Genomic DNA, 16,865 nt, shown 5'->3' with positions numbered 1-16,865 from the left:
CTGGAGTGATACAACTCCACCTCCGAGGACTCCATATAGGAGGACCACAGAGGAGTGGTGCCCATTGGTGCCGGTGCCGGGGGACTGGTGCTGCTCCCCTGCATGGGTGGTTGGTGCCGGGGAACAATGTGCAGGAGATGGTGATTGCTGCCCCATCATCACCGGCTTGCCCCTCAACGGCACCGAGGGTCAAACTGGCCCTGGTGACTTGTCCCTCCTTGGAGGGGAGGATGGCGCTGTAAGCTCCAGCAGGTCCCTTGCCGCCTCTAGTATGCAGGGGAGCTGCCGCTCTCGGCTGTGGCGGGCCGGTGAGCGATGAGGGTCCGGACTCGAGTGGATCACCATGAGGGAGGAGTCGGCATGACAATGGTTGGCGGTGGGCCTGAGGTGGCGTGGCCTGACACGGGTCTCACACCCAACCGTTCCTTGGGTTTAGCTGGAGGAGAGCTGCTCCTCTCCAGCCTCCTCTTCTTTTGGGGCACCAGAGACTGAGATTGGTGCCTCCCTGTGGCCTGTGCCGAGGCCTTGTGGGCGGAGCCATGGTGGTGCAGAGGGTCTCTCAAAGAGCCCTTCCTCGGCACCGGCTTGCGTGCCAGCGCACTCCGCACTGACGAGGAGGTGCTCAGGATTGGCTCTGCCAAGCTGGGGTCCAATTGAGGGTGGAGTGCAGCCTCCATCAGGAGGATCTTGAGACACTGATCCCAGTCTTTGAGGGTTCTGATGGCTCTCCCCAAACACTTCAGACACAAACTGTGCGGGTTGCTCCTGGGCATAGACTTGCCACAGTCCTCGCAGGCTTTAAAACCCGGGGACCGAGGCATGCCCCAGTGCCGGGAGAGCGTTGGGGGGAAGGCATACCCCCAAAATGAAACTTAGTGAAGAAACTACCTATTTAACTTACCACAACAACTACGATAACTATATACACAATTTATAAAAAGACATTGCAAGAGTGGAGACGATTGCCGAAGCAAGAGCTAAAGACGTTCCGGCTAACCGTCACTGGCGGTAAGAAGGAACTTAAGGGATGGTGGGTCAGCATGGCCCTGTATTGAGCGCCACGAAGGTGCAACCCCAGGGGGCGCGCAGGCCAACCCGACGGATACCACTAGGGAAAAAATCTTCCAGCTGCCGTGCACGCAGCACGCACACACCTAATTGGAACTGACATGAGCAACACAGCCTGGAGAACTTTTTTTTAAATACACAGGCCAATATTTTCAGAAGTAGAAGCCTAAAGTGTGGCCCTTCAGCCCACATTTAGGCATCTAAGGGTGGGATTCCCAGAAGCTCCCACGTGACTTCAGAACGGATGTTAACGACGCCCTGGACTCGTCTCTCTCAGAACAGAGGAGCATTTTGAGAGTGACACATCTTAGTAGAAAAACTGCTATGTAAGCTCTGAAATTCTCTGAACACTTAGCAAACTGCGGAGTCAAGCATGAGCCATCCAGTTCAGCAACTGGAGATGAACCAAGAAGCAGTTGGCTGAAGCCAACTGCTCTGGGGAAAGGACGTACTGAATGGTACAGGCCTGACCCTGAAAGCTGGGGAGGGTAACCTGACTCTCACAGTCCTACTAGACAGATGGAAACAGAACAAGCTAATTACACTTTTAAACTTGCACATACAATCAATATTTTTTATTCTTATTAATCTTGATTTAGCTCTACCCTCTGAGGCACCTGGCATTGGCCACTGTCGGATAGGATACTGGGATAGATGGACCTTTGGTCTGACCCAGTATGGCCGTTCTTATGTTCTTAACCCCTGGCGAAAAGGGAAGTCCTGGGTACAGCAGGCTCCCACTCGGGTGCTGGCCCTCCAGGGGCATGAGCCATTAGTGAGGCTGGAAGCTACCCAAATGGCACTGTTCCCCTAGAACACCGCACACCACACTTACCCCTCACACAGGCACCTGGACCCCTGAAGAGGCTGCTCTAAGGGACTGCAAGAGTCTGACCTCGAGGGTACTGGAAGTAGGGGTCTCCCACTGGCCTCAAAATCACTGGCCACTTCTGAAGATTTAGGCCCTAATCTCTGGGAACCCAGCCAGTGTCCAGAGCACATGCTGAGGATGAAGAGTGACATCTGCTGGACTCATGCAGCACTGAGTCACCTCCCAACCTAGCCCACGGCCACTGCAGCACCATCACAGTGAATGCTGGAGCAAGGAGCAGCTCTCTCTCCAGTTCTGCAGACAGCTAGCTCCCAAACAGTACCTGCTCCCTGTGACACTGGACTCCATATGCTTTATGAAAATATGCATATGAATGTGAATATGATGTAACTGGAATATGCTTTATGCAAAAGGTCTCTTGTAAGGTATCATTACAGAGCTTATGATCTACTGAGTGTGGTCATCCTATTTGTTTGCATGTGTTATTTCTATGTCTGGAGTGAGGAGAAGAAGATATAAACTTGTATTACTGATGTAAATATATTAAGTGGAAGCCATTAAGGGTGCTTCAGAATCCATGAACTGTAAATGGCTCTGTTTACTTGCAAACCTTCCTGTGTAAGAGTGGGCCAGCCCAGGAAGAATGGAGGCTGGGGTCTCACAGGACATGTGACCATGTCACATGATACTAAAATTCATCTTAAATCTGGTACTTTTCCATTTAGAAGGGGGGTGGGGATCCAGAGAGACAAAGCTATAAAAGGGGGTGGAGCAGGACAAAGGAGGTCCCAGTCATGAGAAAACCCCTAGTTACGACCTGAGATGGCTGCTGGAACTAGCAAGGACTCTATCAGGGGAAAGGATTGCGCCCAGACTAGGAAGGAGTCTAGTCTGTGAAAGAAGCTTATTGAAACATCTCTGAGGGTGAGATTTTACCTATAATCAGTTTCTTAATGTATTAGGCTTAGACTTGCGTGTTTTTGCTTTATTTTGCTTCGTGACCTACTTTGTTCTGTCTGTTATTACTTGAAACCAATTGAATCCTACTTTTTATACTTAATAAAAGTGATTTTATTAATAAACCAGAGTAAGTGATTAATACCTGGGGACGCAAACAGCTGTGCATCTCTATCAGTGATATAGAGGGCAGACAATTTATGAATTTCCTCTGTATAAGCTTTATACAGAGTAAAATGGATTTATTTGGGGTTTGGATCCCACTGGGAGCTGGGTGTCTGGATGCTGGAGACAGGAGTATTTGCCGAGCAGTTTTCAGTTAAGTCTGCTGCTTTGGGGGCATGGTTCAGACCCTGGGTCTGTGTTGCAGGAGGCTAGCGTGTCTGGCTCAACAAGGCAGGGTTCTGGAGTCCCAAGCTGGCAGGGAAAACAGGCTGAGAGGTAATTTCAGCACATCAGGTGACAGTCCCAAGGGGGGGGGGGTCTCTGTGACCGAACCCATCACACTCCCTGCCCCCCAGCCTGTGCCTGCCCTACTCTCTGACAGCACAGGAGTCACTTGCCCGGGCGGTGCCAAGCAGCGGGTACTCACTGTATCGCGGGGACGGGGAGCGGCTCTGCCTGCTGTACTGCCTTTCCCATTCTTCCCGCTCCTTTTCTCGCCGCTCTCTCTCCCTGCAGAGAAACAAGAGGGCTTAGCGCACAACCTGCAGAGAACACACCCAGAGAACAACAGGGGAAGCAAGAGAGTTTACTTCATTCGGATCTTCCGGGCCATGGCTCGCAGCTCGTCTTCTCGCTCCTGAAAGAGAGGGGCACGGATCAGCCAAGCTCAGTGTGAACCCCCAAACACACACACTCCCCTCAGCACAGCAGTGCTCCCCCAACTTCACTCCCCACCCCTGCCTACTGAGTCCCTGGACCATCACCGCTGTGGATACTAGCTCTGCTCTCAAGTAACACATCCATGAGCGCTCCTAACCAGGCAGAGGGATCTGCAGGGAGAGGCCGTTCCAAATGGCCAGACACTTCACCCAGGGGTGTGAAATGGGAGTAGTGGCGCAGCCCAGTGATTAGAAGCAGAGGCAGACCCATGTCAGGGTGCAGCTGGGTCACATACCTGCCTTTCATGTTCCTGTTGCATCATCTTCTCTTGTGCTGCCTTTTTGTCAGCTTTAACTGAGAGAGAGACAGAGAGAGAGATTTTAAGCAGCTGCCACAAGGCCAGGCCAGAGCGGCAAGTGAACTGCATAATGAAACTGGTCCTGCTTACACTGCCTGTTGAGAGCCTTCTGCATTCGCAACTTCAGCTTCTCCTGTGGAGTCAGCTTTGGCTACGAGGAAAGTTAAACAGAGACATGTTAAGGGAAGGTACAGGGACATCGGCACTGCCAGACAGGATCAGATCCAGAGGCACTCTTGCCGAGGAGGGCATCTCCTACACCAGATGCCTCAGAGGAAGAGACAGGAAACCCTGCAGCAGACAGATGGGGGAGTAACCTGCCCCGGCAGGTCTCATCCAGATCCTTGACACCTAGAGATTGGGTTAGGCCCTGAAGAAGGAGATTCTCCCCACCCCCACTTCCAATGTTCTGTGTTGTGTTCACTAGAGTAACTCGGGATATTCTTGTCAGCCACAGAAATGGCCAGTCCCTTATTGCATCTTGCCAAGTTTTTGGCCTCAGCAATATCCTGTGTCAATGAGTTCCACAGACTGTCTCTCATATTTTATTCAAAAGGATGTCTTCATCAGTTTTGAATTTTCACCTTCTAATTTCATGGAATGTCCCCTTCTAATGCTGTGAGGCAGGGAGAAGCTCCCAGTCTCCCTTCTTGACCAGTCAATAATTCATAGACTTTCTCCTGTCGCCTCTTATTCACCTCCTCTAGAGCCAGGAGGTGAATTTGTAGACATACTCGAGCTAGCTTTGGTTGAACTTGATCAAAGCTAGCTTGAGTAACAATAGCATTGAAGTCACAGCAGAAGGGGTGGAGGCATAGGCCAGCTGCTCCGAGGGTCCAAGGTAGCTAGATCAAATCTACCTCAGGTATATCTACACATGCTGCAATCCCACTTCCAATTGCAGTGTAGACATACCCTAAGGGAATAAAGCCAAATCTTTTCACTCTCTCCAGCCAAGAGTTTTTCTAGGCCTTTGACCATTGTTACAGATTTGTAGATTCCAAGGCCAGAAGGGACCATTGGGTATAACCCAGGCCAGGGGACGGCCCAAAAATAATTCCTAGAGCAGAGCTTTTGGAGAACCATCCAATCTTGATTTAAAAATTGCCAATGATGGAGAATCCACCATGATCACTGGTAAGTTGTTCCAGTGGATAATGACTCTCACTGTTCCTGTCTGAATTTGTCTAGCTTCAACTTTCAGCCATCGGACCGTGTTAGACCTTTTGTTGCTAGATGGAAGAGCCAGTTATTAAATATTTGTTCCCCACACAAGCACTTGTAGACTGTGATCAAGTCCCCCCCCTCCTCTGAACCTCCTGTTCTAGGGTATCCTGCGTGAGATAGGGTGACCAGTCTGCACCCCTGTTAATCTCTATCCGATCCTTTGCACCCTAGCCCCTGATTTGCTTTCCTGGCTGCAGCGGCATACTGAAGAGGGCTCTGTTAGGAGCTGCCTGCAAGGGTGCCCGGGTCTCTGCCTGACTGGACACCACATTTACATCACTCCAAGGTGGGCGAGGGGGAGGACAATGTACTTTCCTGCCTTTTTCTGGGAGCACTCTCAGGCTGTGTGTTTCAAGCTGGGCCTCTCAGCTCTGGGGAGCTGCCCTGTGGACAGGCATCCAGAAACAAGAGGCTTCACTGGTGAGAATACGCAACTCAACTGAGGCCAGCAGGGACCCACTCACAGGCAGGCAGGGGCACCCAAAGTAGGGGCCAAGGGCCACTCTCCAGTTGGTTCTAGCGTAGATGGGGCGGGGAGCTGGGCAGAGGCTGCTGCTCCTCTAACAGCCACAGGAAGGGCTTGAGGACTGGAGGAACTCAGCCCAGGCAGCCACGTCCGTTCATGCAGCCGGGAGGAGACCAGCACCAGCAATACTCCAGGGGCTTGCTAGAGTGTGCAGCTTTCAGTACCAGCTAAGGGAAACCCTGGAGCTCGTGGCCAGCTAGCAGCCTTAGGGCCACAGTTTGGGCTCCCTGGAGCAAAGAAAACCAACCCCTGGAGCGCTCCTCTGATTTAACACCCTCCGACCCCACACGGAAATGTGACCTGGGCAGCTTTAATGTGCCCTAAGTTACAGGTTACAGACCGGTACTCAGGTACAAGAGAGTGTGCCCAGGTTTTGACCCCCCCCGAATCTGCCAGCGGCATGGGACCACTGCAGTCCTTCAGGGTAGGGCCATGGAAGCGCTCCCATGGCAAGCCAGATCAACCCACAATGGGGCAGCTGATACTAGACTCCTGCTACGTTACTGCTATGCTCAGCCTAGCGCTCTCCTGACCATTGGCCCCACGAGTAAGCACAGGTAAGATCAGAGAGAACCCATGTAGCAACGCCACGTCTCTGGGGACAGCACTGATCTCTCGCAGGGATTTTAGCCAAGGAAGAATGTGTCTAACACCTGCAGTGCTGGGGAGCCCTGGCCACCCTAGCCCAGCTCCATTCATGGAGGGCCAGGCTGGCCAGGGCTTCACCTCCATTGCCCACTGGCGGAAATGCAGAAGCTCGTCCCCAAGTCTTATTCTCTGAATGCAAGAAGTTAGTCCACCAAGACTGAGCGTGTGCATTGCTGCTGTTGGCCGTCAGTCATGTTGATTGACATTTCCCCAGTGCTTTAGCAAATTTGATCGATTAGCCCAGCGTATTAAGCAGACAAGAAAACATATTTAACAATTGCCTTGGGGCTAGAACCAGCTCCCCACATTCAAATCATACCAAGAAGGTGGCTGGCCTATATACACCCCTCCCTCGCTCCTTTCTGATAGACAGCACCCATCTGACAGCCTGAGCCCTAAGGGTCACACAAAGGCTCCCCATGGTGGTGGTGGCTTGGAGATGACCTGCAGAGCGGCAGGCAGAGGGAGGCCAGGGTAACTCCAAGGGCACTCCCTCTCTTGCTCTGCAGAGGATCCCACTGCACACCCCCACACAGGCACCTTGCTTCCCTAGGGGCCGTCTTGGGATCTAGACCACCAGGAGTTCATTGGGTGCCACTCCTTCCCAGACACATGGAGGGAAGCCAAAACCCTGCTGCCCATTCCTGGAGAGCCAGTGCGCGCCTGGATCCCAGGTAGGAATGCAGTGACGTGCTTTCCCTTCCTATTTGGGATCTCAAGGACACAAGGGTCAACAGAACACAGAGTGCCTCTCTGCATTGCCGGCTGACTTGGCCATGAAATGGCCTTTGCAGAGTACAGCAAGGCCCCCTGCTTCTAATCCAGCACCTCTCCCTCCATGTCTGGAACTCCTTCCTAGGGGCTCCATCTGGAGTCAGGGCCATGCAGGCTGGGAGGGCCATGCTTTAGATCAGGAGCCTAACCCTAGGTCAAGGTGCTCCAACCTGCTGCACAGGAACGGGTAGCAGGCCCCAGAACGATGCAGAGATCCCACAGTTGCGAGGCCCGGAGTCCGAAAGCACCAGGAGGTTTGTTCCAGGAACCAAACAGCTGGGACGGGAGGATGTGTCCTGGCCCCAGCCCCCTTGGCAGCTCAAAGCACCTTCCCCTGTCAACGAGTCTCCGACAGCTCCTACTGGCAGCGCTTTGTTCACTGCTGTGTGCACCGGCACAGAGGCAGCCAGTGGGAGACAGTCACGAGGCACTCGCTGCAGAGCGGCCCCGGCCCCAGCCCGACAGGGTCTGGAGAGCGCAGCTGGCAAGGGAGGGGTGGGTGTTAAGCTGCCAGGGGGACTGACGCACCAGGCTGGTTTCCAGGGACGGCAATAATCCCAGAACTTGGCACTCTTGCATTCTAGCTTAGTCAGTGCAATAGAGGACATAGGTTCATCCGCTTACAGGGGTCACTGAAGGGGGGGGGATCTGGGTTAGCCCCCGTACCTGCCAGCCCCACCCCCCACGCTATGGACTGGCTACTACCCAGCGGACCGGGGTCTTTGTGGAGCCAGGAGAAGGGAAGGTGTCTTCTGTTCCCAGGAATTCAGCGAAAGGGACAGTGACCTGAAACCCATCCCCACATGTCACTCAGAGCTGAGACTGCTCCGTTAACCCCGCGCCCGGAGGCAGGGTTGCTGGCACTTGCCTATGTTGGCTGCCATCCATTCTCAGTTCTAAGGAGCTACTGGGCTTTGCGGGCCTGCACCTTGAGGAGAGGGCTCAGGATTTCCAGCCCAGGGACAGGGGACTTGGGTTTCAAACGCAGTCAAGGAGCCCTTCATTCAGACAAGTCCCTGCATCTCCTCACTCCCGTGAACTACAGGGTCCCTTAGTTTGTTCTGCAGTGATGTGAATTAAACAGGTGAGGTTAAATTCTTACTGACTTTGGCAGCTCCTGTCTCTTTACCACCAGCAGTGTCAGCCCTAGAGGGGGAAAAGAGCTGTGATCAGAAGCTTTGTGGAGCAGATGGGACACCACGTCTTTGTCTGGGAGAGTGAGAGGCCAAGCACTAACCTCCCCCCTCAGACATGGGCAGACCAGGCAGCTCACGTAGAGCTCGGCATTAGTCTCCTTCCTGTACCCACACTCCCGGGTGCCAGCGCTCCCCAGGGCGGGGGCAGAAGAAGCCCCTTCTGCTGCAGGGCTCAAGGCCAAACACAGCATGCAGAAGGGAGGCCAGGGGAAGAACTAGAACAGGGGTGGCCTTCCCTGAACGGGCCCGGCTCCACTCACTCACTTTTTCAGTTTCTCCCCCACAGCTGGGGAAGCTGCAGGCCTCAGCAGTTTCTCTCTTGCTGGAGAAGCTGATCTGCTGCGGCTTCGTGAATCACTGGGACTCCTGCTGCTCCGACTGCTACTCCAGTGTCTCCCCGCTCGGCCGCTCCGGCGATAGCGCTCCCCAGACCGGGAATGGCTCCTAAGAGTGCCAAGGACATAGCCAAGGACCACAGGCTTCCAAGCCTTCCCTACGCCACAGTGCACGCCAGCCTCCCTCCCGCACCGCACATGCCCTGGAAGTGGGGCAGTAGCATGGCATTAAGGTTGCCAATCCTACAGCTGCGGATAACTGCGGGAAGTGCTGTTGTCCACCATAGCCCCATCCAGAGGGGCAGTGGCCTCCGGCCAGGGCTGGAGCAGTTCCTCAAGGGACAGAGAAGGGAGGAGGAACCCAGGGTGTAAAGCTGCCATCTCACGCCCCACCCAGCCCTGTCAATATCTCTGCCTCCAGAGAGGCCTTCCTGCAGGCCACAGCAGCACATGGTCCCATTGCAGGGTGAACAGGCCATGCCTGGAAATTCCTGCAACCCCCCACTCTCCCCACCCGGCTCACTGCACAGCTCCGGGCGGGACTCACCTGGACCTGCGACGGGAGCTGTACCGGCGGCCCCGATCAGGCGAGTGTGATCTGGAGCGGCGGCGGCCATCCCGCGAGCCCCCTCCGGAGTAGCGCCGGCTCCTGCTGCGGGAGCGGGAATACCGTCGGCTGTGGGAGCGGCGGTACCGGCTGGACCGGTGGTGGTGCCCACTGGCTCGGTGAGAGCGGGAGCTGGAGCGGGAGCTCGAAGAGGACGAGGAGGACGGGGAAGAAGAGGAGGAGGAGGAGCGTCTCCTATAGAGGATCAGAGACAACGCAAGCCATTCACGCAGAGGGCAGAGATGTGACACAGGGGATGCCGAAGAACTGGAGCATCATGGCGCGACAAGATCCCTGCCCTCCTGTTAAGTAGCACTGGGCAGACTCAGCCCCTGGCCTCTGCCCCCAGCTAGCACAGCCAGCCAAGAAGCGGGGCTCGGCATGAAGGAGGAACAGGCACGTTGTGACAGTTGTTACCAGCTCTTCCCCCAGTCCAGCTCCGAGACAATCTCAATACAGCAGCTCTTCAGAGCCAGGAGACAACGGCAAGTGGACTGTGGGGCCACATGAAGGCATCAGACAACCTCCCCCTCACTGCCGCCAGGATCCCTGCACGCTGGCCCAGGGGAGGGCTAAGGAAAGGACAGCAGTGCCCCCAAATGACTCGACAGCATGTTCAGTGGCCCCTGCTCCCCCAGCAGTGTCCCTGTGCTTCAGCTGCGGAGAGGACCCTGTGGACCAGTCCCTCACACTCTGCACCATCACCCCCCTGCGGCTAGCAGTTCCACTCCAGTCCCCAGGGGCAGGGCTTACACATCAGTGGCTGCAACGCAACTGCCTGCTGCCCAATTCACTCGTGCACAGTATGAGAGCATCTGGGGGTGTCCATGGCTCACTGACAGGGGGAGCCCCCCCAACAGGAGGGGCTAGGGGCTCAGTAACTCATGTCTATCCTTCCGCTACCAGAATCCTCCACCATCCATTCCCCCTGGGGGCCCACAACGGAAGGCTGCAGGGAGAACAGTGGGGCCCAGGCCTTTGTGCAGCCAAAGGCTGTGAAGGCTCGTTAGGCTAGAAAGTCCATTCTGGTCTTGCCCGTCTGCCCCAGAAGACTCTACAGAGGACAGGGCTTGCAGTGACTTCCATGGTCCCAGAGCAGGCAGGGGAAACCCAATTGCGATGGTACAGGCTCAATGCAGGTTTGGTTACACCATCCTACCACAATGCTGGGGAAAAGCCTGAAGTCTTATCACTCCCCTCCCCATTAAGGGCTGAGACCATGCCCATGCCTGGGTCCTTCAACGAGGCCTCCAGCAAGGTACAGGCTCCACACCGGGCTCAGCTCTGGCTGGCACAGCAAGTTAGGAGGGAAGTGGTTCTGAGAAAGACCATCGGGAATGCTGGGCTCTTCTCACAGCCCCTCCATGGCCTCACTGCTTAAGACAGAGAAGCGGCTTTGCAGCCCCTCATGCCCCCGGCATGTCCTGAGGGCTGGGGGAGTGGACCTTCACCTCCTGCAACGTGGGCCATGAGAAGGCTCAAACGTGTGACGACTCTCTCATGGGGCAGAGCTACCGGGGCCAACCAGGATTCTGGCTCCTGGCAATGCTGCAGGGGGGCACTGAGAAGGGCAGTAACGTTAGGCAGTGCCAGTGCCACGTGCCAGCCCAAAACGCCAGGACATGCAGCTCCACCTGAGGGCACCAGCCAAGGGCTCTGCAGAATGTCTGCAGCTCTGTCTCCCTACACAGCCTTGGCCAACAGGGTGCAGGTGGAGCCTCTGGCTCAAGCTAGTTAGCCACAGACACACAATGGCAATGATGCAGCCACAGCCCCAAGGCCAGGCACTAGCTTGGTCTATACAGTGCATACGAGGCACTTTACAACCCTGTGAGCTCTCAGCCTGCACTCAAATGCCCTGCTCGTCTGGAGAGGGAGTTGGGACAGGCCAGTACGCTGAGAACAGGGCCAGGAAGTGCTTGGGCACAGGAGGGGAGGGGAAGTACAGCAATTCGGGGGTGGAGGGTATGGGTCAGGTAATGCGAGAAGAGGAAAGGAGAGGAAGGGATATTGTGGGCAAGTAGAAGAGCTGCCCCTTTCCAGCTGCCAGATCCCCCATGTCATAGAATCTCTCTCCCTCACTGACGTGCCAGGTCCCTTCCCTGGGCCCCAGGACAAGCTGCCCCCCCGGAGTTCCCCTCATAGGTTGAAAAATCGGGCTATTCAGGGCCTTCCAGGCACCATCTACCCAAACAGGCCTCTTGCTCAGTCTCCTGGAGAGTGCCCCCAACTGGCCACCCCACACAGCGCTTGGCCAGCCTGTGGGCAGGGCTGAGAACGAAATGGCAGCTGGAAAGGACTGGATGCCAAGAGCTCCCACTAGACAGGGTCTCCAAGCAGGGGCAGCTTGGCTTGATGCCCATTGGGGGCACAGAGGGTGCAGGCCGATCGCGTAGATGGGCCGTTAGCCCCTGCTGAGTCTCTGGTGTTAAGGTTTGGGAAAGCGAGCCAGACGGGGGAGTTACCGACCGGGAGGAGGCGCTATGACCTGCTGCAGCGCTGCCCTGATGCACTTGGGTGGAGCGCGGCTTGCCAAGGGAGACGGCTTTCCCGGGGACTCCTCCGGCTTGAGCAGCAGCTGCTTCCTCGTCACTGCCCCCGAAACTGGTGATGAACGTGATCTTCTCTTCTTGGCCCGGGGAAGGCGAGCGAGAGCGTGAGCGGGATTCGGAGCTGGATTCTGAAGGCGACCTGGGAACAAAGTGAGAACAGGAGGGCTGCTTCACTGCGGGAGGTGGAATTTGCCAAGAGCTCCCCAAGGGGGGCAGCACACTGGGGTGGATGCAGCTTCTGGACCCCTGCTGGACCTCCCAAGGGCTGCAGCAGACCCAGCACGTACCGTAGCACCTGCTCCAGCAGGGGGTGACCTTTCCCCAGCCCAAGGGCCCCTCAGAAACAGCCAGAGTCTGTCAACTACAAGAATCCCCCTCAGAGACTGTCGCTGCAGTGGCCTCTCCCCCAGGACGGGCAGAGGCACAGCAAACCACTCCTGCCATGCCCAGCAACTACAGGCACTCACCGTTTGTAGGGATCGTATGTGGGGCTGTCTCTCCTCGCATAGCTGCAAAGAGAGAACACGTTAGGGAGAGCCTGTGGCAATGGCCAAAGAGATCCAAGGAGCACAGCCTGCCATGTGGCCAGCAGCCAGGCGCCCTGCGGAGTGACCAGCTGGCAGCACAGCCACGCCGCTCACCCTCCCTAGTGCCCCACTCAGTGCAGGAAGCAGGGCAGAGCTACTCCTCTTGGGTTTAACCCACCCCACCAGGGTCGCAGCCCCCCCAGACCTCATCTGCCGGTACAAGCAGGAGGGTTAGTGAGGGAGCCAAAGGCCTCTGAATGGAGCAGAGGCCTCTCCTAGAGAGGGAAGGTAACCCTGGTGCACGCGGCCTGTACTGGCTCTACATGGAGGTGAGAACACAGAGGTACCAGCGGTGGCCCACAATGCGTTACCTGGGCTGCAGGGGCCGGGTGGCAGGGCAGCGGCAGCCTCGGGGCTCATGAGGGGTGGGGCTGCGAGCCCTGGACCCACAGGGCAGCCCGGCTGGACCCCTCTGCGCTGGGCAGCTGGGAATCTCACAGACCCCCGGCATGCGGGCCGGCCTTTAGCACACAGCTGAGAGGGGCCACAGCTGTGTGCTAATTGGGCCGCATGCATCCTCGGAGGTTGAGAACTGCTGCTCTAGCTCTTTGTGACGCAGACGAAAGAAGCCTGTCAGCCTATGATGGTTGAAAATTTACCAGTTGCATCAGAATTGGTTCTGGATTTAACTAAAGCCCAGGAAGGAAATGTTCCTAAGTTTGTGTCTGCTAGGGAGAATGACGTTGTAACTAGGTCGCATCCAGTTAGTCCCAGGGACCAGGCGATGCTGGTGCTTCTCTTTTGCCTGTTGCTAGTGTGTTGCTGGGTAAAGATATGACAACTCTCTTTAATCAGGTTGATATCATAGCCAGGGCACAAGGAGAGCATGAAAGTGATTTAACTGTGTTACCCACCAACAGTGTGGAAACTTGTAACTAAGTTACTGTGTGTAGAGCCACGTTGCCGGTGAGGAAAGCTGCAAAGGGAAAGAGAAAGCCTCTAACTATGGAGTCTAGCAGCTTGCCTAAAAGGGGGTTGTGTAAAAATTCTCCTAATGGGCCAGTGGTGATTCTGAGTGCAAGTGAAACTCAGAAGGAGGTGGTGGTGGCTCTGCAGAGCAATGCTTCTGTGGAGCAAGATAAATGTGAATTGTTGCTTAAAGACGCTCCTAAGGAGAAGAATCCTCATGGTAGTTTTTTCAAGCAGTTTGCTGTAACTGAGGGGTGTGGAAGTGAATTAACTGATGTAGATCAGGATGAATTTCTATCTGTAGAAGGCAACAGTTGATTGAGAGATTTATTTCAGTTCCTAACAGCCAGAATTTTTCTGTTGAAAATGGATCCGCTGACTTTGCTTTAGAAAGACCCAGTGTGAATAACTTAGAGAAGGCATCAGATGGAATGAAAATTGTCAGAGAATTGGAACAGCCCTATGATGATGACCAAGTGCCTGTGCTTGACCAGCTTGTTGGAACATGAATGTCTCCATACTGATTCTGTGAGTGAACAGTCTGGGTCTTAGGTTCAGAGGGAGGACTGAGTAGCTGACTCTACAGAGCAGGACAGCTGTGCAGTTATCTCTTGAGAATACAGGGGATGGCAGGCAAACTTTCACCACTAGATACTTTGGATATGACTTATAGTCTCTTAGTGGACTTGACATCTGATTCCATGTGGAAGCAGAGGTTGGTAATTAAAGGACAAAAGAACCTTGAGTCTAACATGCTAGTGAAAATGGATGGTATCTCTTTAAGACAGAGTCCAGCCTTGGAATTGGTAATAGTTAAGAATCTGAAAACTAGTAAACAAACTAGTGTCTGTGTTGATGCAGATTACCTGACTGACAGGGGAAGAAAAGACTTACCCATACCAAAACTGTTAGCAAAAAGGACACACCTAGCCAGCCAATGGATTCTGTTACACAAAATAGCTCAGATTTTGACCCTTCAGGACAGAGAGGAAGGGAAAAACTTCATGTTGCTAACGGAAACCACAGGTTAGCCCTAAAATGCCAAAACCTCAACAGTATTGAGCCAGAGGCATGGCATGACAAAAATGCTTGTAAATGTACACACGGGACAGATTTGATGTTAATATTATTGCTAATGTTAACTCTTGCGACTATTTGTTGCGGATACCAAAAACTGTAAAAATGTACAGTGTGCATGATCTTTTGGAAAAACCCTTGGGAGTGGTGCATAAGAACTCACTATGTTCTAGAAGCCTTTATGGGTTACTGTTTCTTTACATGACAACACACTTTATGTTAAAAGGCCTTGTGATACTGATATTTCACAGCCAGTGCCTGTAACCAGTCTTAAAACTTTTCACATCAGAGAAGGCATTATAGACCTAATGTGTGTATGAAAAGGGAAACTAAGGCATACCACCCTATTGCTTTCATGGGTAAATGCCAAGATTCCTACACTACGGAGAACATTAATATCTATATTGACTTGATATTAATTGCGTTCCAAACACTTGCCAGAGCTTGCATGGATAAATTAACTATTTTCATTAGCTCATGGCAAGATCATATGAGACCGGCAGAAATTATGCTGCAAGAGCACATCCAATCCACTATTGATCTAACCAAGTTTTACCTTGGTTTGTAAAAGAATTCAATAATATTGTTACTTCCATAATGAACCTTACAAAGAAAAAGCCTGTTTAAGCCAAACATGATTTTGATGAACCATTTCTGTTATACACTGATACTTCTAAGACTGGGTCAGAAGCTGTAGTAATATAGAACCAAGAATGGGAAGCCCCTATGATGCATTCAGCAGTGTCTGGGACACCCCTTCCTGCATCAATTTTGTGTTGGAGGCGTGACGTTGGCTGATTAAAATATGACCACGTAGATCATTGTTGCTACCACTGTTACACAATTGCAACAGATCTTACACAAAGTGTGTCAAAGTAAGGTGTCAACAGAAAAGTTATGATTTGCTGAGTATGATTAGGCTATTTGTATGCATGTATCATTTTTGTACCTGAAGCTATGAGTATTAACTATGTACCTGTATTTCAAATGTTTGCTCATATGGAAACACCCACAAGGTGTTTAGCTAGCACATTGTGAAGGAACTATTCAAGTTGAATGGCCCATCAAAGAACACTTAACTCACAATGGAAGACGCCTAGCTACACTTAATGGACTTTCGTGTGATGGCCTCTACTATGACTAAGCGAAGCATGCATGGATACGTGACTTGCCCACGTGACTCCAAACACCATCTTGTTCCCTGTAATCTTCCAGTGAGAACAATGGGTTTTCCTTCACTTGGCAGTTCTGCAGAAAAGGACCTAGGGGTTACAGTGGATGAGAAGTTGGATATGAGTCAACAGTGTGCCCTTGTTGCCAAGAAGGCCAATGGCATTTTGGGATGTGTAAGTAGGGGCATTGCCAGCAGATCGAGGGACGTGATCGTTCCCCTCTATTCGACACTGGTGAGGCCTCATCTGGAGTACTGTGTCCAGTTTTGGGCCCCACACTACAAGAAGGACGTGGAAAAATTGGAAAGAGTCCAGCGGAGGGCAACAAAAATGATTAGGGGACTGGAACACATGAGTTATGAGGAGAGGCTGAGGGAACTGGGGATGTTTAGTCTTCAGAAGAGAAGAATGAGGGGGGATTTGATAGCTGCTTTCAACTACCTGAAAGGGGGTTCCAAAGAGGATGGCTCTAGACTGTTCTCAGTGGTAGCAGATGACAGAACAAGGAGTAATGGTCTCAAGTTGCAGTGGGGGAGATTTAGGTTGGATATTAGGAAAAACTTTTTCACTAGGAGGGTGGTGAAACACTGGAATGCGTTACCTAGGGAGGTGGTGGAATCTCCTTCCCTAGAAGTTTTTAAGGTCAGGCTTGACAAAGCCCTTGGCTGGGATGATTTAGTCGGGGATCGGTCCTGCTTTGAGCAGGGGGTTGGACTAGATGACCTCCTGAGGTCCCTTCCAACCCTGATATTCTATGAAGCTATAAACGGCCCTAGAAATATCTCCATTTTGCCTCTTTCCTGCTCAAACCTCTGGACTATGAACTTATACTAATGGGAGCATTCTAACCAAGGGATCGAGGACCTTCCAATGATTTGGAAGCAATCAGAGACTTGACTTAAGCCAGCAGTTTATTCCATCCAGGGGCTGAGCAGGGCAGGCCTGCTACAAGCCTGATCCAAGAACTTGGCAATTACTGTATTTCATTTCTTTAACCAATTTTAACTCTCACCTTCCTTTTTTTCTTTTTATAAATAAACCTTTAGATTTTAGATACCAAAGGATTGGCAACAGCGTGACTATTGGGTAAAGAACCCTTTGTTTGATGGAATTGATTTTAAATAACTACTCATTAAGTTTAGTGTTTTTGGTTGTCATACAAGGACTGGAATGCCTAAGGAGGCTGCTTTTCTGACTTCTTGTTAACCAGTGTGG

The 16,865-nt window shown here is 52.9% G+C and overlaps 1 protein-coding gene across 3 annotated transcripts in view; it reads right to left on the bottom strand.

The window, feature by feature from the left end:
* The window catches only part of CLASRP (CLK4 associating serine/arginine rich protein), a 40,541-nt gene that overhangs the window by 5,982 nt on the left and 17,694 nt on the right, over positions 1–16,865 (bottom strand). For 2 of the 3 annotated variants that reach the window (XM_074937702.1, XM_074937703.1), the window contains exons 13-21: positions 12,373–12,414; positions 11,823–12,044; positions 9,294–9,548; positions 8,676–8,855; positions 8,322–8,361; positions 4,131–4,191; positions 3,978–4,036; positions 3,613–3,659; positions 3,450–3,532 (exon numbers count right to left, since the gene is read on the bottom strand). In XM_074937702.1, the coding sequence (XP_074793803.1) occupies positions 3,450–3,532; positions 3,613–3,659; positions 3,978–4,036; positions 4,131–4,191; positions 8,322–8,361; positions 8,676–8,855; positions 9,294–9,548; positions 11,823–12,044; positions 12,373–12,414 (989 nt within the window). Of the gene's footprint in view, positions 1–3,449; positions 3,533–3,612; positions 3,660–3,977; positions 4,037–4,130; positions 4,192–8,317; positions 8,362–8,675; positions 8,856–9,293; positions 9,549–11,822; positions 12,045–12,372; positions 12,415–16,865 lie in introns of those variants that run through there. The other variant, XM_074937704.1, reaches the window with a different exon arrangement.

This window comes from Natator depressus, chromosome 23, assembly GCF_965152275.1.
Source record: "Natator depressus isolate rNatDep1 chromosome 23, rNatDep2.hap1, whole genome shotgun sequence".
NCBI classification, from domain to species: domain Eukaryota; kingdom Metazoa; phylum Chordata; order Testudines; family Cheloniidae; genus Natator; species Natator depressus.
The sequence above is the reverse complement of the archived record's forward strand: the minus strand, read 5'-3'. Positions and strand labels throughout refer to the sequence as shown.